General features: G+C 32.8%; 1 protein-coding gene across 6 annotated transcripts in view; it reads left to right on the top strand.

Annotated features, from left to right (window-relative positions):
• Positions 1–23,661, top strand: part of LOC145972488 (early estrogen-induced gene 1 protein) — a 66,903-nt gene that overhangs the window by 36,701 nt on the left and 6,541 nt on the right. For 4 of the 6 annotated variants that reach the window (XM_083101157.1, XM_083101158.1, XM_083101160.1 and 1 more), the window contains 6 exons: positions 17,860–17,980; positions 18,468–18,658; positions 19,092–19,303; positions 19,487–19,706; positions 20,521–20,598; positions 20,687–21,391. In XM_083101157.1, the coding sequence (XP_082957283.1) occupies positions 17,860–17,980; positions 18,468–18,658; positions 19,092–19,303; positions 19,487–19,706; positions 20,521–20,598; positions 20,687–21,391 (1,527 nt within the window). Of the gene's footprint in view, positions 1–17,859; positions 17,981–18,467; positions 18,659–19,091; positions 19,304–19,486; positions 19,707–20,520; positions 20,599–20,686; positions 21,392–23,067; positions 23,221–23,661 lie in introns of all 6 variants that reach the window. The other 2 variants (XM_083101163.1, XM_083101159.1) reach the window with 2 other exon arrangements.

The raw sequence follows: 23,661 nt of genomic DNA on the forward strand, positions 1-23,661 counted from the left end.
ATATATTACATGTATGTCTTTTTATCTTCGAATGTTCGGAAGTTAATTAGCATTTAAATCTCGCAAAGTAATCGCATGTGTTAACTCGCGATTAAAAACCACCGCCGCTACCGGAAATAATACCCAGAGCACGCGTTTTCATGCCGCCCTTTTATAACAGTCGATTTCTTTTCACGTACGACTCGATTGAACACATCGCAATGATCGCTCATGTATATTATTAGGTTTCCATGTTCTCGAACAGTGCAAGATTTAATTTTTTTTGCTCGAATCGTTTACATTCGATTATTCCAGCGTTTCTCGATGTCTGTCATTTTATTTAAGTGAAAGGAAAATATGAATTTTGAATAATTAATCTGTAGATAAAGTTGATTATATATATTACACATGTATTATTTACTATATTATTTTGAAAAATTTAGAATGTGTTTATAAAGAAGATAAAAGTAGAATTAATAATAAAATTTATTTAATTTATTTAAAATTTATCATATGCATACACACAAGGAGATTTAATTATCTGGCTTTTTAAAGTATTTGAATTATGATATTATTTAATTAAATTAATTAGATTGCCAGTGAAATTGTTATATATATATATATATATATATATATATATATATATAGAATATAAGTATAAGGAGAAGAACGAGCTTTATCTCGTTTTGTCTTCTTTGAACGATAACAATTTCTTTCTTTCAAGAAAAGAAATTTATTTTGCTTTGGAATAGTTATTGTACAGATGGAATTTATTGTGGACTTTATAAAAATTTTATTTATTTTTTTATTTGTATTTATTGTTCTCTATTTATCGGAATCTTAGAAAAATGCTTGTTTAATCAACAAGAAATAACAGAATAGAAATTAATTATGCAAATCTTGTAAATTTCGCTTAATTTATTAATCAACTAATAAAAGAAGACGTTCGTAAAACTATCCTTTACCAAATGCATTTTGACAAATGCAAATTTAATTATTTAAAATAATTCGTGTATTTACGAAACACAAAATCAATAGAAAATTCATAAATTCGTAAACATGCGAATTTATTATTTAATGGATAGGTAAATATATGCGCATGCATATATAATATAGCTATAAATACATATTTCCAGAAAATACTGAAACACGTGAAAACTTCGATGCAGTAGAAGAAACTTAAAGCTTTGAGATACTTTAATGTAGAATTTTTTACTGCTATTATTACTTTTTATAGTACTCTTTATAAAAATTATTTATGTGATTTTGATTTATATCATATATATATTTAAATAACTATTTATATATAATAATATTTATACAATAATTTATATATAAACTATTCATGTATGTATATATATTAATAATAATTTTAATAACTATTTCACTAATAATATATAATATATAAAGGCACCAATTTCAATTTAAGTAACAATTTATATCAAAAACATAAATTTACCTAACTTTGTATTATCGATTAACGATGTTCGTTTTAATAAGAATATATTCGAGATTGCCAATAATATTCTTATTTATAGTAAATTGAAACTATATTATCGCTCTCTCTCTCTGTCTCTTTTTCTCTCTTATTAATGTTAATAGGTACCTATAAATTGTTTGTACAGCTATTTATTAACTAATTAATTTGTAATCAATTTATGAAATGTAAATTGAATTGAAATTATGTTCTTTACCTTGTTAATCATATTAATAGATTGTTATTAGCATAGCTAATAGGCATACAATTCTATTAGTTTATAATTAATTTATAGCAAAATTATCTTGATTTAATATTAAAGCGTTACGAATAAAACAATATTAAAGAAAAATTTTCAATTTAGTAATAATTAATTAAATATGGGTAAGATTATATTATATGATGTTAATCAATATAACGTGTTGAAAAGATAGTTAATCAATTGAGTTATTTCTGTGGATAGTATTTGTGACACAAGAGTAAATAACTGCTTGCGTTGATTGAAACTTGACGCTCTTAATTATCGGTAACTCGGAAATTCTGTACTTTCCGTCAAGATTTCTTCTTCATGTTGAATAGCCAATCATGCTTTTTCGAGTGCTTTACCACTCGCGCCTACTTCTCCGCATAAAGTTGAATCGAGAGAGCGAAACGACTCGCGATTTCATTCGATTTGCATCTAGAACTATAATTAAAACGAAACTTTACCTTATGCAATGCGCACGCACACACACACACATACACGCAGATCTTGTAAATTTTACTTTTGTTTTAATAAATAATATTTAAATAAAAGCAATTTTATAATAGATGATAATATCTTAGCAATAATATGTAAATTATTTGTATAATTGTTTTTATATTTATATGAAACAGAGAACATATGATAACAATCTATATAATTTTAGAAAAATTTTGTTAACAAAAAGATTACAAATTACAATCATAATAAAATATGTAAATTATTAAAGCTGAGATATTTACAGAAATATTAATCTCATTTTATTATAGCAAGAATAATAATAATTATATCAGAATAATAAACATATCTCATTTTATTAAGAATTTTAGTAAAAATGTAACAATTCTTATAGTACTATTATTAGTAAGTTGTCATATGATTATACGTTAGATAATTAAAATTTTATGATCATAAATATTGAGAAATTTCGATTTGGCTAATTGTAAGTATTCTGTGCGACTGGTTCTTTTACCTCGAGCTCGAATATTTAATCGGAGTGCAACCTCATTAATCACGATCATGTGACTCGAAATAAGATAAAAAACTGGTCGTACCGGATTAGAACGCAATGGCGAACAGCACTGGATAGTTTGCACTTTACGAACGTTCGTTATATTTGGACAACAACTTGGCTACATTTATAACTGTATTTCAATAAACATTCTCGAGAATATTACTGTTATTGCATAATCAACGGCGTTTTTTAATGAAATGCCGTAAGCAAATTTTCAGAATTAATCTTAGCTCTGTGTTTATACCGTCCTAGCACTCTTACGCATATTTAAACGCGCCCAAAAGCCGTTTACAAAACGACTTCGCTTCCTTCTGACGATGTTTGCGAATTCAGACGTTTACTTCGAAATTGCGTGCAGGAATTCGGTCGCAAGAAGCAAATAAAGTTCTGTTAGTGAACATTTGCCACCAGAGGCGTGAATTTTATCTCGCGCATTTTTCTTTTGCATTATGATTTGTTTACATTATTACAATAACTTGAAGCACGAATAAATTTCGATGAGATTTTATTCGAGTATATGCATTAATTATTATAATTTATTGCAATAAATTATTCATTAGTCTTTACAGATAATCCACAGAATCATAGAATTTTAAGTGTTCAATTATAGTGGAATTTTTCCCGAATGATAGACTCTGTTTTGTTCTCGAAAATTAATATAATTTACCAAATATAATTTTATATTATGTGTATATGTGTGCATGTATAATGCATACTCGCCAATTTTAAGGAATATTTGCGGACAAAGGGCTAGTTCGCTTATTTCCGTTCTTAAAATTCTGTTCTTTCAATCGTAAAATTTTAACGAACTACATTAAAGGATTCTCAAAACGTATGCCATGTGTGTGTCCCGGAATTAATAATCTTCTGGATTATAGATATCAAACGATATCTATTTTAATGTTAATGAATAATGATTAAGAGTTATGGATTCTGCAAATAGATAAAAGCCGATAATATAATCTCTTCTCCGAAAATTAATTTCGAACGAGCATTATCTTGGCGGATTACCGATATATTAATGATGAGACATTCGGTTATAAAGATATCTGCAAATGAAAATAGAAGATCAATCTTAGATTAATCAGATAAGACATCAACAAGATAAATAGTTATGGATAGAGTTCTCTTATATATCGCAAAAATTACGACTTATATTCACTTGTTAAAAAATCACGACAAACACGATAATATCACCGCACGATATTACATATGGGCGTTAAACACGTCGATTGGCATCATCGCCATAAGTGGATTCCCGATCAGTCTCGACCGTTCCAGTAGTTGCACGTGTCTTGGCAGCGCATTCTTGAGCACTGGAGGAACGATTATGCGAAATGATATAATGATGTCAGTCGCGGATGATGCGCAAGGAAGGCGGTTCATGGCCAGTTGATATGTCGTGTCTCCCTCGATTAATCTTGAATTTTGCGGCTCTTCCTGGAGGTTTGGTATGCATCACCGAGAATAAACCTCGCTTATTATTAGCTGACGTCATGTATTAGAGCATTATTGTTCCTCCTTCGCATCTTGCTCTCTTCTGCTCCTTTTTGTTGGCAAACAGGATCCACGAGCCTGCGACGTTTGCACAAACAATTAACTCCTGCCGCATAGCAAGCACTTCGCGAAATACGATGCGAGTCGCTTGTTTTGTAAAAAAATTATCTTGAGAGGTTTCGTATTAGAAACCAGACGACTTCTGTCGCGATAGGAAGTTTATCATACAAGTAAAAAAATATTCTGAAATATTTAGTCGTGTATGCCATCGAAAATAAAGGTTGGCAGATTTCTTAAAATTTATAGATCAATCTTTGCGAGTATCTTTATCTCTTTCGAAGGCGTTTTCTCTATTTGACATTAAAAAAAATTAAATGTAGATAAAAATTAAATATAGAAATTAAATTTAGATTAGATAATAACAGGAAAATGGAATTTACAAATAATATAACACATGCAAAAAATAATACATATAATATTTTATTGATGAATAATACAGCGATTAAATTGCATTTGAAAAGCGCGAAAATTTCGCTAATTTTTTTAACAATAATTTAAAAAAATTGACAACAGTTTCGTTCGGTTTGCCTATCTGACGTAATTCCACATTCCGCGATATTAAATCTCATTGATGCGACAATACGGCTGTTAAGTGGCGATCAAAATTCATTGCACAATCCGTCGAGAGGAGGATAAAAATGAGAAACTCACCGTGGTGAATTTCCGATGCGTTACGGTGGCTCGTTTACAGTTACGGCGCATTATCCTACAGTTAGCAGGAATGGTTTGAGGAACACCTAACTCACGTTGATCACGTTATGGAAACGAGAAGGAGAAAAGCGCGTTCGGAAAGCATTCCCTCCGTTTTGTTTTGAATTCGAATATCGCTCGCTTATTTGCACGCTTTATCTTTCGAGAGCAGCCAGCTACTATCATTGCCCATCAAAGTCAAAATCGTCTTTGCATCACTTTGCGTCGCAGATTCACGTCGGAATTCCGTTTGAACTTTGGACAAGCTCGAAATACTTGGCGCGACATTAGTTTCGCTTCGGTAACTATGCTTAATAGTTTTATTACCATGCAAACGAGCTGTTTATCTTGAAATGCCTTCTGATACCGTTTAGAATCCATAACGGAGATTGTAACAGATTCTGCAATCGGAGTGGTCAGCAGTCACAATCCATGGATATCTTGTCATCGTTCTTGCCAGACATTTCCTACATTCAAAATGAGTTTTTTTTTATATCGATAGTTGTAAATAAAGACACAGAATAAAAAAGCAACGATATGATAGAGAAAGAGAGGAAAGACACAGAATTAATAAAATTATATATCTTAAGTGCTTTGTATAACATATAATTGTAAGTTTCCGTCTCCTCAAGGACAATCATTATTTCTAAATATAATACAATCTGCTATTATTTTTTTTGTCATTACATCAGATTCAAGGTGAAATGGGGAAAAATATTATAAGTATATTAGCACTACAATTATCGCGAGCATCTAAACAGGATATTTTGGTACTCGCTTCTTTAACGTACATTGCACATCAATGTCGTATGTGTGTAATTCTCCGTAAGCGATATTCTCGGCGATTCACGTGCAAGGTGAGCCAAATATAGCTGTTGATTTGACGTTGAAGAATCTAACGATCGATTTGTCTACAGGTCGATTGAGGAGCGTTTCATGCTGGTTCAGGCTTATTCCACGTATTACTTTCTTCCTCTTGATAATTCTCCCTCGAATGCATTCAATAGATATGGTTTGAATTGAAATTCGAAGTAACATATATAATTAATATGCTGGAAAAAATTCGTTGATTCGATCGTAAAATCAAGAATGGTGGACGATAATTTTGCATCATCCTGTAAGGCATATAGAAATCTTAAATATCAGCCTATGTTATTTATATAGGTCTTTAGCGGACAGTTGAGTTTTGCGGTCTGATTTAGCTCGATAAACACGAAAAGGTCAAAGCACATAGAAGAATAGCGTATCGAAACAATATTCAGATTTAACGCACGCGAGAAGGAGATATAATTTTATTACTTATTTAAGAAATAATTTTTCTTAACATTTATACGCTCCCTATTTCGATTTTGTAACGTGTAATAATTTCTCGTATTTCATTAAATTTAGAATCGTTCGTTAGATTGTACGCGACACGCATGTTCACTTCACGAGGCTCTCTACCCTCCTTACTTATACGTAGTCCGCATTGCAAAACCGCAAATGACACACAATCCCGACAGCCTTGAAACAGCCTTGCCCAAGGCTAATGCAACTGTTATAGTCACATTCGTGTTTCTACAGACCCATACCGGGTGTCGAGGGTGAGAGTAAGGTAGCGTATTACGTTTTATGGATGTGTGATCTCGGTGGTAATGCTGCACGATTAATCAATTGAAATAATACATAATAATTGTATATTCTAATTTTAATTAACGAGTAAATGAATTAATATAAAAAGAGATAAATTGTATTGGAAATTCCTTGAATAATGAATAAAGATAATTATTATTTTATCCTAAAAATGGTATAAAACTTTAGTTGTATTGTTAATTTCTGAAAATTATATACATATGTTATTAATTTCTGAAAATTATGTACATGAAATATCTGTAGCAATTTCTTTATGTTTTTGATTTTATCTCTATTAAAGTTGCAAAAATATGGAAACCGAGTACAGATTTTCGAAAACCTCTATTTATGTTTAAGAAAATTATTATGGATGTTCAATTTTATAAATCAAGTGTATTAAAGTGTTCTTAAATCTAATCATGAGATATTTATAATTTGCATAAATTTTAAATAAATTTTATTTTATTTTATATCGACAATTTTTGTATTACATGACGTGTTATAAGCTATTATTCTGCAATAATGACAATTTCGCTCGCTCCTCAGAATATTGTGCTATGTAAATGTTCGTTTGAATCGTACAGTTAGATATTATTTATTAAGCAGGGAAAGAACAAAAATAATTAAAATCTATATATTATTCAATTGGTTTTTTAAATAACTTTGAATAGATATTAAATTGTTTAGAATTTTATAATTATAATTAACATAAATAATTTTTGCAAAAGCAGATATCTACTAATTTGAGAAAAAGTGATGGAATAAATTTTCGATGGATTAATCTTTTGCTCTAGTTCTGTGTCTGTTCTTTTATTTACATCTCTTGCAATTTCTTTTACACGTTTATTCTCAATGAAACGTCAAAACTCTCACAGTATTGATACTAATAATAGGAAAATTAGTTTTAAATACGCATGCACATATCTGTCGATAATTGTGTTATCGATTTGTCTCTTCATATCTCTGAAAGCACTAATTGCATACAAGCATTTGAATGTAAACTCTAACACGCCGTAACTTGTCGTACGAACGAATCTGATTGTGCAAAGGTCAAAGTGAAACGAGGTTCATAGCGAGCTTAATAGAGCTTCATGGATAACGTCTAATCGCAATGTGGATGGGAGACAACGAAACTTCCAAGTTTGTTATCTTGGAAATTAATTCGACCGCGTTTCTATAATTGTGTGAAAACTCTCTTTGTAAAAGCATCGTAATTCAACTACATGATTATTTTGTACTTTCGAAAATTTTATATATTTTCATCTACGTGAAATTAAATGTTTTACATATGTATCTTTTGTAAGTTTTTTTATTAATCTTATCTTATAATTTAAATCTCTGAAGAGAAATAATTGTTGCTGCAGTTCTGAGGTATTTAATTAATTATAAGCGCAAAAAATTGTTTCAGACATTTAAAAACACGAATATGATATCTGACTAATAAAAAGTAGTATTTAATATTAAAAATATAAAAAAGAATTTAAAAATATTTATTAATTGATAAATATAATTTATAAATCCAATTTTTTTCAAAAGAATTCGGTTACAATACTTTAATATATATTATTTTACATGCTACTTTTCAATGTCAATTGTTTGAAAAATATTTCAACCTAAGTTCTACAGAAAAAATGGAAAATTTACATATATATAAATGAAAAGAAAAACGTATCCAAATAAATGAAAAATTACATATAAATAGAGGGAATCTCGAAAGAGGATTAAAGATTATAAAATTATCACATTGTCTTGAATGAAATTAATAATACAAGAAAGGCAGACACATCTCTAAATTCAGAAACTTATCTGTACAAATATTCCGAGCAAGCAACCTCCTTTAAAATTCCATGACATGTGATGAACATTTAGATTTGAGATCAGCTGAGAAAGGTACTCGCGCTACTATCATTGATCTTAACATACGCACAGTACATATGTACTAGACAGCGTTTTTGTCTTTTCAGAACCGAGTCCGTGCCACGCCAAGCATTGGCGTATTTGGAGCAGACGAAATGACTCGCTTAAACCGATGAGACTATACTGCAGTGGTGATCTTTCATCCCTAGTATTGCTGATTTTGTTCCGTACTCGGTTCCATTCACGCTGCCTTTTTCCACGATTTTTCTTAGATTCTCTTGGCGGATAATAGATTTCGGCAAAACCATACCTTGTTTTATTTAAGAAAGTTATCTGAGATGACAATGAAAAATAGCCGATTATCTTGATCTTTACATCTTCACGTATCATTTATAACGATGAAAGATGCTATAAATGATACGAAATTAAATCGCATTAATTAATCAACTGTATCAAAAATTGCAAATTTAATACTTACGTAAGTAATAATCGATTTTACCAAGATAGTTAACACACATTATGTTTCTTAATTTAATAAAAATGTCTATGTACAAATTATTTGATTAGAATCGGTTATAGCAAAAACATCAATATATCAAGCTTGAAAAACTTGTTTTGTGGCACAGATATACAGATACAGATGTAAATCACTCGCAAAACTCGAAACTTATACATATATTCATATATTACATACAATTACAATAAAGATATCGTCTTTAGATTTTTATTATTTTAATGTTTTAATAAAAAAAAATATGCTACATCGCGTGGAAACGCGCGTTAAAAATCACACTGAACCATATCCGGCTAATAGAAATCAGCGAACGTAATAGGGTGACCGACCTGTTGACACCCAACATAATACCGGGCGTATCGCGCTGCCTTAGGTAGGATCAACGATCAAATTACACGACGGAGAGCCTGAATTAAATGCTCGCCCGACGTTCTCGCAGATCGAATAATTCTACAATTCGAGCCTGGTTGCGCCAGCTCGATTAACGCCGAATTCAATGATGTGTAGATTTGGAGTTAATTAAGCTAGCATAGTGGCAAACCTGTTAAAGATTCTTGCGAATCATCTTTTTTTTTTCTTTCTCTCTCTCTCTCTCTCTCGCATTAATTTGCAATTTACAGCCAGTCAGCAGGCTTTTAGTCCCGAGCGACCACGTCATCCGAGCTTCTCTCACGAGAATATTCGTCGAAGATCTTAAATCACTTGAGCCAATGTTGACTTGTTATGGAGATTGAATCAGCTTGAAAAACCAAGCTGAAAAAAAGAAATTTTAGCAGGATAAAAATACTTTGTTAAAAGAACTCGATAATTATATATTCATATATATTCATACATACGAAGTCGTTATTTATTTTTTTACACGAGTATGATAACACCAGCATAACGCAAGAAAAAAGAATAAAAGATGGAAATAATAAAATCTGTTTTTCATCTAACTGTATTACTTTACGTTATTAGTATAATTGCTGTATATCTCTCTGACATTCTCGTAACCTACATGTAAACATGTATATGCATGAAGATATTTATGAAGGTAATTTTTCAAAAATATGAGGCAGGAACGAAGCAGACGGCGATTCTCGATTATCCGTGCTAATTTATGCCACGAACGTACGCGCCGGGCTTTCCCTGAATGTAAAAGTCTCGACTCTCGACATTTGTGACAAAGCAAACGGACACGCAACTGTTTCATTAGCAACTCTTTCCCTGGCATCCTAATCACTTGGACAAACAGGTGTTTACATTGATCGATCGATCAATTTTTTATTTAAGAAACGCGTAAGTGAAAGACGCGACGTTTGTCTTGTTTTATGTTTGTTGCTGGAGCAACCCGAATCTATAATGACTTTCTAAATACATGGGCGATGCAGGGACGATAATGAACAAGAAACTTTGTGAAATAGATTTCCGCAGTAGATTAATCTTCTATTTTCAAATGAGGATTGCAAAATGTATCGCTTCACTAATTGCAACGTCTCGCGAATTCTTCGAATTCTGCAAAAATATGACCTCGTATCTTAAAAAGCACGAAGGTTAATGAGAGAAATTAATAAATAATGTATATATATATAATTAAAAATTTAACAAATAATAATAATAATAAAATTAATAATATATATAATAAAATTAATTTTATATATATATATATATATATATATAGAGAGAGAGAGAGGGGGGGGGGGAGAGAGAGAACAAATTATATATACGTGTACAAGTTAGGAAATATCGATGTGCGAAACGCAAAACTTTCCGAGAATTCGGAACTTTGACGATATATTACGATATTACACGAGGAAATTAATTAATCCTTGGTTAGGGGTATTTGAGCAGAAAAAATTTTAATTTAAATTTTTAATTCGATTCTTAAATTTATTCGCGCGCGATCCAATTTTAATGACAATTGATTTCAGAAATTATTTTAATACAACAAATATTTGTTTTATTTTGTAAATAATTGTTTTAATACAACAAATATAACAATCGTTATTTACGATTACAGACGGAAAGTTACAGATTACAGACGTGAGACGGAGGCGAAACGAAGGGACATGTCCAAGTCGTTAAAAAAAAAATTGAGTCGTAACTCACCCGGAACGGAAATCCGAGCGCTAAATTTCGCGCTATTCGACGTCGCATTTCGAGGACAAATTTCGTTCCAAAAAAAGCAAACCGCGCAAGAATACGCATTCGAATATACGCTGTGTCCCGATTCTCCGCGGTAATTGGCTCGCGGCGTTTGTCTTCATCAAATTTTGGCAACTCCAGGCACGATCCGGGCGCCGCGACGCCGCTCAAGTATTGACTAGTGTCCGTTGTTGCATCCCCCGCTTTCCCCCTCTTTCCCTCGAACCACCCGTAACAGTAGCATTCCTGTTACATACAGCTAATGAAATTCTCTATCGAGATAATGGTCGGATAATGAGCACCGCGAGCTCGACGCGTCGCTCTTCCGGAGGAAATCCGCGGATATCGGTTCCGGTTCTCGAGCGTATAAAATGATAATGGATCGGCGGGAATAAATGAAAGAACGCCAGGGAGAATTCTTGATGAGATTCGAAATTCCATCGAAACTTGATCGGAACTCGACGAGTCGCCGAGAGTCAGCATCGGGATTACATTTACGGCGATTAATCTTTAACTGTTTCGCGGCGCATTACATGACTCCACATCTCCGAATAGTTACTAAATTAGTTACTGAGATACTAGATACTAGAATCCGATAGCTAATCGAATTATCAAGTATCGCGGTAGTGGTTAAAATTATGTCTAGAATAAAATTACATTTCCTCTTCAATTATTATTCTTTATTATTAAATAAAAATATTATTCAAGATAAAATCATGAATATTCGAATATGACATTTTTTTCTATTTTTTTTACAGCATTAAATCGAATGCAGAGATTCTATTTCCGTCTGTTTATCTTTTGTCTATTTTAGTTGATTATAATTTTTATTTTTTTTTTATATATATGATTTTTTTAATTCTTTCCCATAAATATTATCGCTTAATCTACAGAAAAATGACGAGAAAACAATGTTATTCAATATATGGTAAATTCTTAGATCACCATATTTCTTGTATACTAAGAGCATGCTACTATAAATTCGCGCGTCGATATACTTTCCTGGGATGCACTCATGAGCAGGTGCAATTTCACTAATGCTTCCTCGCGAATATGCGAGCGATGATAATAAACTATACTCGAAGATGAATTTTTACGTCAGTGTTCATCCACAACGAGATCTTTTTAAGGGAACAAATTTTAAGAGAGAGTGTCATGGCGCACAATACGATAAACAAATCGGCGGCGCGATTTTATTTGTCGCGTTTTTTCGATTCCGCGGGATTCGCAATCACCAGCGAAATTATTGATCGTCATTCAGAATGGTTTCATTAAAGCGTACTTTCTGACGCCTCTCGATTTATTCGCGCCAGAAGCCATACCATTCCCGTTGCATTCCGCTCGTGAATACCGGAATTCAACGGGAAGATGCTGGAATCTCTGGTTTGGTATAGCTTTACTTTCGCCCACGGTATCTGGCGCATTTACGTCATGTTTTGTTCATCGAGATAAAAACGACCGATAACTCGTTATTACGGACGCCATTGTTTTTTCTCCGCGTTTCTGAATCATCTCCAGGCGATCTATACGAAATAGAATCCCAATTATTATTTTAACGTACGTTTCCATCACACATTGCGCACATGATCGTCGAATCTAATTTTATCCTATTTATAATTACATTCATGTTGTTTCGCTCGCGGATACAATAAAAAAATGACAGTTCTCGACTATCGCGTGACGTATACGTGTAATCTTACAATCGTGCATGTGCAAAGTACATCCTCGTCTTTTTTATGACGACTGACATAACACATTTGTGAATCGATAATAAGCCACGAAGATGAATATAAAATCGAATTTTCTCGTTATTAATATTCTTATAACTTTGTCGGATATCGCGAATTTTTATCATTTATCGTTTACAAACATTAAGCGTATTACTATGAGATTTAATCACAAATATTCCACTCGTGTTTATACATTTTACATCCAGTTGCTGTCGGAACTGAAACTGGTAAATCCGCGAAACGTCGACGTTGTCACGTGGCCGACGCGACGAGTGACACCGTTAAGCCTCTGGAAATGGAAAACATTACGGAATTATGAGCAGGGAAAAGAGAAAGGGGGGAGGGAGCGCATAATGCTGCGTTCGACAAGTCCGAACGGCTGTGATCCTCTTTTCATTCGCGAGAGGACAATGCACCTAGCCAGGGGAGCTTCGACTGAACGAGAAGGAAGTGTGAGATTCTCGTTGCATCGATACTCGCGGGCCCAGGAGCGGCTGAATATTTTCTTATTTTGCAATCCGGCGACTCGCTATCTCGTCACGTTCTCGCCTCGTGACGAATGCCGTTGACGAGGATCGCGATGGCTCACCTCGGAGTCTCTCCTTCTTGGGCACGATTCGCGTCTTGCGAGAGACTGAGTGTTACACAAGAATGCGACAATTTCATTCAAATGCGAATTATTCAAGACAGGCATTTTAAGGAGACGCAATAAAATTGCACAGCGGGTTCAATTAATGAGTGAATAACTGTCGTTTCAAAATCCAATTTCACGAAGCACATAAAATAAACGCGATATCGCCTAGAAATCGTTAATGAATTGCTATCCCACAAATGAAAGTAACGGATTAATAGTCCTGAGACACGCCATATTTATTTGTCGAATTCGGAAGCTCCAATTTATGATGGTTCCTGGGCATCGGCAGTTTTAAAACACCCTGTAGAGCGCCACGTGTTAGTACGATAAAAATCAGCGTGGCTTAAACCGGATTACATGCGAAGCGTATATTGATAAGTCGACTTTCCAGCGAAATAAATTCGATCGGATTTTCTACGTGAATGATAGCTATTGCGAGGAATGATTTTTCCTCAAATCCGCGTTTCCGAAAAGGATCGTAAAACCGATTTCCGTCTCCTTTTTACCTTTACGGGAATTTTATCATGTCCAAAATGGATTTTGATCATATTTAATCGGTGTAATCGCGTTCCTTTTTAATTCAAGCAACGTATTCTGATTTGCGTATCGCTATTATCTCGTAATGACGTTTGATATCGTGCAACCGGTTCTCTTATACATATAACCTACTGTCCTAATTCAGGCTATCTCGTCGTTTTCCTGTGCGGCGGCACCATTTATTTTTCAGGATCATTATAACTTTCTACGATGTATTGGACATTGTTCTTCACTTTCCTTTTAATGAGAAATGCTAAACGAAAAGAATAATAATTTCAATGTCAAGGAGTGATCGTATTGTTTCAATTGTGTCAAGATTTTAATACAAATGTTATTTGTAGTTTGGTATTGTCAGATTATTTAAGCAGAAAAATTAAAAAGTTGCAAAAAAAGAAATCGATCCTGGTTTTTTAAAATAATATCTAAGCCTGGAATATTTTACATACAGCAATTTACATTACATAAATATAGTTTTATTTATTTGAATATAACTTTTACTTGATTAAATATGAATTGTGCTTCTAGATTTTTGAACAATCATATATATACAGGATACTTTAAAACTGGATGTTTTTTTAATAATAGTTTCTAGCTAATTCGAGACAATTTTTTTAGCGAAATGTTGAAGAAGTCATAATTTCCTATAAGTTTCTAGTTTCTTTTATTAGATACCTTTGTACCAGGTTTCAAATTAAACTTTTATTAAAGTAAATTCCTGAAATTAATTAAAGAATATAATTTCGTTAATCCTGTTAACTCTGCAAGTTTAATTTATAAAAAGCACTTCTTTTTAATTACTTATAATTATTAATGCTTCAAAATTTTCAGAAAAATCGTCTTTAAGTTAGTTTTCTAAAAGAACATCCAATAGGACACCTTGTATGTCTGATAAGAAAATTGCAATCGTAAGAATATTGTAAATAAATACTCATAAAAATACAATTAATAATTTTAAGAAATAAAGAAAACTTTTTTCTTTTCATCTTTTACATTTTTGTACATGTATTTTTATGTTTATCTAGTTAAATAATTTTATATTATATGCATGTATTTCTTACATAATCTATTATATATGTAATTTGTATAACATTTGTTGCAAAGTCGAGACCAAGCATTGGCACGTGCAAACAATATGTTTCTATGTTCACATAATTCTTTATCAGCTGTTATCAAGATATGCCATCGCGCTATGTCGTATATGTCATTCTGTTACTCTTTTTTATACAACTACTTCAAGTTGAATTACTCGATTAACATTGTGAAAAATGAAGGTTACTCTTTTCTATTTGCGTTACTGTCTTTTAAGTTAATGTTTATTAGCAAGCATTTAACTATATCTTTTTCTCTTTCATGTCTTATTTTGAAATATTAATCTGTGTTGAAATATATCATCAATTTTTTATCCCAATAAAAATTGTCAATCAATGTTTAATATTGATTGACATACATTCAGATAATATTTCAATTGTAGCGAACTTTATCATGTGAAGCATTATTAATTATTCCTTAAAATTTGCATTTTTCTCTTTTTTTAAATATATTTTTTATTTTTTATTAAAACATTTTTTTTTGTACTACGTATTTTACTTTTCATGTACTATCATACAATACAATATTTCTTTATTCTAGAAAAAAAAAGGGACATAATGCTGCGTATTTTTATTTCTGTTTAAATTATTTGCAATGTAAAATCCTGATATTATAAACTAAAACATACTGTTACACGCGCATCTATAAAGCGCTTAATTGACGTTAGTTACAAGGATATTTTTAGCTCCTCGTTACAGTGACTGTTTAGAGAGAAAAAAAACAATATTTTTTTCTTTTCAAATTGTCATCGCGTTCATTTCATTTGAGATTATTTGCATTTTCCATTGACCTGATATACATATATTCGTTTCCTTTCTTCCTTTCTTTCTGATTACCCCACCTACTGACATTAATTATTTATATTCCGACCCTTTTGTGACGATAAGAAGAGGTTGCAATGATATTTACGATAAGGCAGTTGTTCAGGGTTACGTGGGCGCAATGGACGTGGGCGTTGTGCACGTTGGTTTATTTTATACTCATGTCATCACGCATTATTCGGTACACCATGAGTCAATATCGACCTCTACTTCAATCACCTTATATTCGCTCATTTAGATATCCATAAGATGGAATGATATTCGATGAGGAGAAAGGATAAGTTATAGCAGAGCGATATTTATTTGAATATATGTAAATCATATCATAAATTTCACAGTTGCAAATTTTGCAAAATTTTCCAGTAGTTCTTTTACGCTATGTGTGGCTATCTACGCATAGTTATGATAATGTTTGTAGGTTGTAGCAACGTGATTAATTATAATGTGCAATTTATCGTCGGATTATTTTATCATTTTTTGATTACGTTGCACTGTTAATAATTTACATATATATATGTGCATACTATGCAGATACGCATTATCTATCCGTTGACTAATTTATTATGTAGAGTCAGGAATAATGGGATGCTCTGAGCCGTTCAAATTTAAATCAGTAATATATAAACTTTGCATCATGATACCTAAGAATTATTTTTATATCAGTGATTTATATGCAATTTAAATTTCTACATCATCGAATGCACAATCAGATGCATATGTTACGAATCAACAAAATGTCAATTATAAACGATTCTTAAATACGATTTTTAAATTAAGATCAATAATAATAATTTGCTTGCCCCCTGACATGTTCTGCTAATCAAATTGTAGCGACTTCATTAGTTGACGAAATTCGAGCAACCTGTCCCCTTTGTTGATGAACTGTTAGATTAGGTTGTTATCGATTTTATGTACCGTCAATTCTTTATCAGATTTTAATACGTATGGGAGCCACCGAAAGTACTCTTATCCTGAATAAATGCGTTGGATATTAATCAATGTTTCATTAATAGGATGTCGGTCAAGGACCTAGTATCATTTTGGATCATGATTCATAGGAGTTCTCGTGTTGCTAACACTAGCAGAAATGCTGATCGTGCGATATCATGCGTGCGCGCCAATTTGCCTTCATTTGCATTAAACGGTATACGTCTTCCTAGGAAGTTCTCTTTTTACTTCTCTCTCTCTCTCTCTCTCTCTCTCTCCTTTCATATACTGTGTATACATACTTTGCGTGAAATTCATCGTCACACGGAAGATCATCTACGCACCCTCGGGAAATGCAAAGCGTTATTAAAAATGATGGGCAATTGTTGGAGATATATAATTTGCATACCTTTATTTCGACGATAAAAATTTTCAAAGTGCCATTTTTTCCACCCTAGTCAATAGTGAAGCACAGACTCCTCAGTCTTTTATGCTTTCGCGAACGTTATTTTGCACATTTTTCTTAAGTATACGAGTTATCCTAGAATGCATTTTCCCTCAAGTACGGGTTGTTCCACAGAATGCTTTTAGCTATAGATCTTTTCATTCGATTGCGTAATTTATTTTTCCTTATAAATGACGCTTTATTCTTTTTTAGCAAAATAGAGAGAAAAATATGAAGAATTTTTAATTTTTATTTTGATGATATACATTAAAATGTAAAAGGATTTTTAGAGACTTTGGATTAACGAATTATTTATATTAAAACTTAAATATTAATATTAATATTTAAGAAGATTAAGAAATTGTTAATAAGTAATACTGTTGTAAAACAAGGTGGCACTGTATATTTTTTAATGAAATGATTGAGAAATAGAATATCAATTAATTTATATTCGCCTTTTGCAGTTAAAAGTCCAAGATATCGAATAAATGTACCTCTTAATAATTAATATACTTTAAGCAATAGTGAAAGTATTGCCTGACGCAGTTTACAAAGTAGCATGCGTAGATATTAATCTCAAGTTTTACCCGAAATGTCTTTTATTTTTGCAGAGAGGAAGTGCAGGAGCATACAGTAAGATGGAATGCGAAGTTCGAGTTTTTATGCAAGATGAGCGCCAATGCATCCACAGGCGTGCTCGATCCATGCATTTTAAGGATATCCGTGAGAAAGGTGAGAGCAAACTTACTTTCTGTTTGAGCTGAATAGATGAGCGACTCCGGGCTGGGAGTACAGTCTGAAAGAAATGGATTGTTCTCAACTTTTTATTTTCGCGAACATTTTACTTTTTATCCGCTCTCTTGTGCGCACAAAATGTAACAGTGTAGAGAATCAACGTGCTACAAAATATCATCTTATTTGTTTGTATGTTGTTTTACATGAAAATTATATTAAAATGAACCGTTATATACAGAGAGACAAATGTCAACTTTGAATAATTTCGTAATACTTTTTGCTAATTCGAACAAATGCGAATATAAAACTACCGATTTAAAGCATTTATAAAAAATATCTAAATAAAAAATATCTGAATTTATATTTTTCAAGAACTAATAGAGATTGGTACTCTTATTCAGAAGTACCTTGTTTTATTACCTTAATTATTTTTGGAAAAATAATTAAATGAAATTCTTCTTTATTAATTTCTTTCATATCGTAGGAATTGAAAGGAGGTAGATCCTTCCAGAAATTGGGTTTTACCGACCTGAACCTGGCCGAATTCGCAGGAGCTGGCTTCTGCCGAAGAAGATGCCTTTTGGAGGGCTACGACGCGCGACATCGTCAGGATAACTCCATGTTGCGCGTAGCTATCAAGATGAACATGCTCTCCGGAGATATTTTGTTTAAAGTGTAAGACGCAATATATTTATGTTTATCTGAAGCAGCGGATCGTTTAAGATTTTTATTACTATTACTCCAAGATATTACTCCAAGATTGATGCCTCGAGATTAAAGATCTTTGAAGAGAGAGAGAGAGATCTATTACAACATATATGTATCTGCAATCTCTATTCCCACTCTTATAAATTAAATTATACAAAACTCTTTATCTAAACTCTTTAGCTAAACATATTTTTTTAATTAAGTCACTAATCTAGCAAGTTAATGTCTAAATGACTTATAAAAATTCTAGCATTTTTTTTTCGAGAAAGCAATTGTACGTTTCTGTTTTAGTTATTTTTACTATGACGATAACCACGCTTTACACGCATTCATTGAAAATTTCTCTCGCTGTGTTCGTCGAGAATTCTTTTGGTTAATCGATCGATTATTATATTTCCAGCCCTTCCCCGTCGTTAAAGCAGACGCAGCTAGCAGTGCCCGGGGGGGTGCAAGGTGCACCTGGTGGCATTACCGGTGACGAGGTGACAGCATCCGAGAGATGTACTAATCGGGAGGATTACGTGTCTACCGGCTCGCTGGCGGGAAGTATAGCTAGCGCCAGTAGTGGTTTTGGTAGTCTTCCCAAAAAGAGGCCCGCACTCTTCACCTCCGGTACTTTGCTCGTTTCTTTTTTATATTATCTATACGCAAATTGTTTATAAAATTTTAACTTATATATACAGAAGCACATTTATAGCTTTGTAAAACGCTAAAGAAATTATATAAATCTCTGAAATGTGAATTTTGTAAGAAAGAGCAAAGAAAAAATCCTTTAAAAATTCGTATGTGATTTAGAACTTCTTAGCGGAACGGAGACGTACGACCCGATGACTCTCAGCGAGATCGTACCCTCGGCAATTCCGGTAGAAGCTCTCGTGGAAGCGCATACGGAATCGGGTCACTCGCGCAACAGCAGCAACACCAGCCAACTTAGCAAAGGGTCTGGCTACGGTTCTTTGAACTCGCATAGCCAACACAGCAGACAGAGTAGTAGCGGTGACAGTGGTCACATTAGGTAAGTCTTATCGCGCGTCTCAGTAACACTCGTATTCTCTTACGAGTAGTTTTGATATCTTCGTGTTATATACGGCATACATTGAATAAAGGGATTTCAGAAGATTTACATTTTGAAGAAATTCTATCGAAAAAAGAAATGTTGAGTGTAATCAAAGAGGATGTCCAGAGTTCTAGCTTTTCATTAACAAATTCAGTTCTTCATTTTTCATATCTAATTATGTTCAATTAAGACACGACGCTGCGTAGAAATTTATTTGACAATCGAAACATTTTAAAAAGATTATCGATACGGCAGCACATTTTTCCTTTCTAATATACTTATAAATTATTTGGCTTCATTATTTTTGTGTAATAACAACAACGTAAGCATGAATTAAAAATCAAAAAGGCCTAAGATACTGCACAAAAAAACACGACTGTTCATTGCAAATGATTGAACAAATGATAGATATTTTATTCATAATTTTATTACAACACAAACTAATGATTTTTCTTTAAAATATATATAACATTTGGTTTTACTAACAAGATACTTGAATTATGACCGTCACGCAGTGTCTTGCTTTGAATATTACAATCCTTATCTTGATTCGAGCAAAATATCCTATTGTTGATTTCTTTAATAACATTAATTTTCTATATGCGAACTGATTAATAAAACTTGCTTGTTAGCACATTTTTCGATAACTAACTTTATGCTTAAATTAATAATAACATGTCGAAATCATATCTAATGATATGAATAGTCTGACAAATTACTAACATAAGAGAGCGAATCAATGATGTAAGAAAATTTTCTGTTTTTGCTCCAGCCTCAAGCAACTTCCTCATTCTCAGTCTCTTGACTCTAACTGCGAAACTTTGGACTCTCTATGTTTTTTTTACTTTACGTATGTCTTCTTTTTTCTTTATCTATCTTTATGTATCTGAGTTTATGATTTTTGCATGCTTGTACATTTGTGTTTGTGATCTTTATAGGTCACCCTCCTGGCCGGTATGGGCACCACGAATCCCCAACTCCTTCCAAAACACGTCCGCACAACCAATCCCTACGAACTGTCAACCCGACCCCTATATCAATCCCTTGTCATCGTACCCATCTTCCTTATCGCACGTGACCTTCAGAACTCGATTCTGGTCAACGTCGAGCCCTCTCTCCTCGCGTAGCGGTCTGACAGATATGGAAAATGTGTCATCGACGGCCTGCATTACCGCGAACAATGTTTATTCGGACGGAAAGCAGCAGCAATCGCTGTGCGTAATCGGAAACGGTTTCTTGAACAATATGAGCAATTCGCGACAAAACGATAATGACAATGACGCAAACGCAGATGTCCTAGTGGCGCCCGGTATCTTCAGGATGCCCGATGTGCCACGACACTCGCGTAAGAATTACGAAAGAAGCGGCTTCGACACGCGTAATGAACGTAACGCGATGATGAGCTCGATCGCTAAAGAGAATGACCAGCAACAGAATAACGTCTTCCCGATCGCGCAGCCGAGAATCAGCGCTACGGGTTGGCTCGGTATGTCGAAAACCTGCGATTGCATCGAGAAGGGCAAAACAAGCCCGGTTTTGCGACTAGTCGATCAAGCCAGAGCCGTATCCTCTCCCGATCCTCTCCATAGGCCCGACAATCAAAGAGCTTTGCTACGTCCTGCGATGACAGCTCAAACCCTCAGGTAGGTTTCATTTATCAGCGAGTTTTCAGTCAGAATTTCGCGATTTTTTTCTGAGAGACAATCTTAGTAGCGTCTCTGTTTCTCTCTTTTTCTCTTTCTTCTGGTTCCCTCGGCGTCTTTGTCTATTCCCGTTTTAAGATCCTCGTGATGATTTCACGCCTCAACCGTATCTGACGTTATCTCGAATTTAATATCTTCTCGACCAAAGAGATATTTCAGAAAAAGGAGAGATTTCCGTGAATGTTTGTGACAATGCTTAAAAATACGTTGCAACTTACCCTTGCATTAAATCGTCTTTATTTGAAGGTGAGGTCAGCTCACTTACAAATCATTAACGATGATTGTATGTCCGGCATGCCAGAGTAATTAGTGATTTCGTCCTGAACTAGCAGATGCTCGAAGCAACAATTCCTTCGGCGTTTCTCTTTCCTGCGCAATACATTTTCTGTCGAGAAAGTTACAAGTATTCCATATTCAAGTTACATTCATTAGCCCTACTTTATCAGCCACTTGATTTATCTTCCTTATTTATTTATTTTCTTGGTATCTTCTTCTTATTTCGTTTGATTTCATTTACTTTTATTCGGAGAGAATGCAATGTGTGTATATATATATATATATATATATATATATATATATGTAAGTGTGTGTGTGTGTGTGTTTTTGAGATAAAATAAATAATAATAATTCAATAGAAAAGAATTGAATGATGCGTTATCATTAAATGCTTGCAATCATTTTTGCTTAAATCTATCGCAAGAAAAATTAATAACATCATATATTGATTTAATTTATTCAGAAATTATAATATATTTATCAGAAATATATAAAATGGCTCAACATGTAACAAAAGAATATAAAATATATATTTAAATTTTAAGCATATGAATAATCAATAAAAATTTATGAATTATTAGACAAATTTGAATTTAATGTCGCTTATTATTTTCTATATTCTATTTTTATCATATGAATAAAATGACTCACATATTTCATTAACCATGAAAATAATGCATATATCATTCCTGTGCCTTTGGTGTAAGCTAAATATATGCCACATATTACATAGCAGTTCTTTAGATAAGGGAAATTATCAGTATTGCAGTAAGGCAAAGTAAAAGCGTATTTAGCGCATAGACAAAGAACGTGAGATCAAAGGATGAGTGTCGTTGAAAAAAATTCATTATTATTCTCATAAATAAATGTAATATAAATTAAATTCTATATATTTCATTATATTTTAACTTTCCATTATATTTATAAAAATTCTCTATTATAATAATTTTTAATATCATTGACTTATTGTCTTATCTACTATCGCATTCTCGAAATTGAAATGAGACCCATCCAAGAAAATCCTTAACTATTATGGAATCTAAATCTAAATAAAAATATAAATAGATATTTTGTAAAAATAAATTTCATATACGATAATTCTTTTCAAGTTATTACGAAGCTAAACAAAGCAAACATATAATATATGTTTTAGCAAGTGAATGTAAAATATTACATAATTTATAATTGAAATCAAAAACAATAAATCTCTGTTTTCAATCTCGTTATCGATCATTTAGTTAAGGAATGATTGTCTATGCGCATGAAAATAAAGAAGTGCTGAAAAAAGGCGCACGCGGCGGCTATGCTTCCAGTTTGGATGGCTTTGTGAATCCTTGCAGGGGTATTGGCGGAGGTCACCGGAAGTTGCTGGACGGGGCGGGGGGCAAGCTGGCTACGGTCGCCACCAGTCCAGCGGACTCTGAGGAGTCCTCATTAGGGGTACCGGAAGTCGCTCCACCGAGCTCGCAGCATCGAAACAGCATTACCCCACCGTCAGTCCATGCTTTCGTCTTACGTATACCTTCCCCTCATGCACATAAATATATATTTCGCTTTTCATCTCCTATTGCAAAAATATAAAAGCTCTCACTCTCGTCGTATAAACAATGCTTAGCATCCATCCCCGCTTATATTGTTTAATCTTAATGATTGATGTAAGTAAAGATAATTTTTACTTCCTCTTCCCGCAAGATGATAAAACTACCTTCAAATTATAGTTTACATATTGTATGTTTACTATGAAACTATGAAACTGATGGCATTGAGTCTATCATTTAAATGTGTTTGATTAAAATCGGGCCAATTATTATCAAATTATTAGTATATATGTATATTCATTTATTTTAATAAACAATATTGAGGGTAGAGATGAAGCATATTATCTGAAGAAACACATTATATTAGATATTGTAGTTTATTATATGGAAATGTGA

This window comes from Camponotus vicinus, unplaced genomic scaffold, assembly GCF_025532165.1.
Source record: "Camponotus vicinus isolate PSW18456_S1 unplaced genomic scaffold, iyCamVici1.0 SCAF_5, whole genome shotgun sequence".
Lineage (NCBI taxonomy): Eukaryota > Metazoa > Arthropoda > Insecta > Hymenoptera > Formicidae > Camponotus > Camponotus vicinus.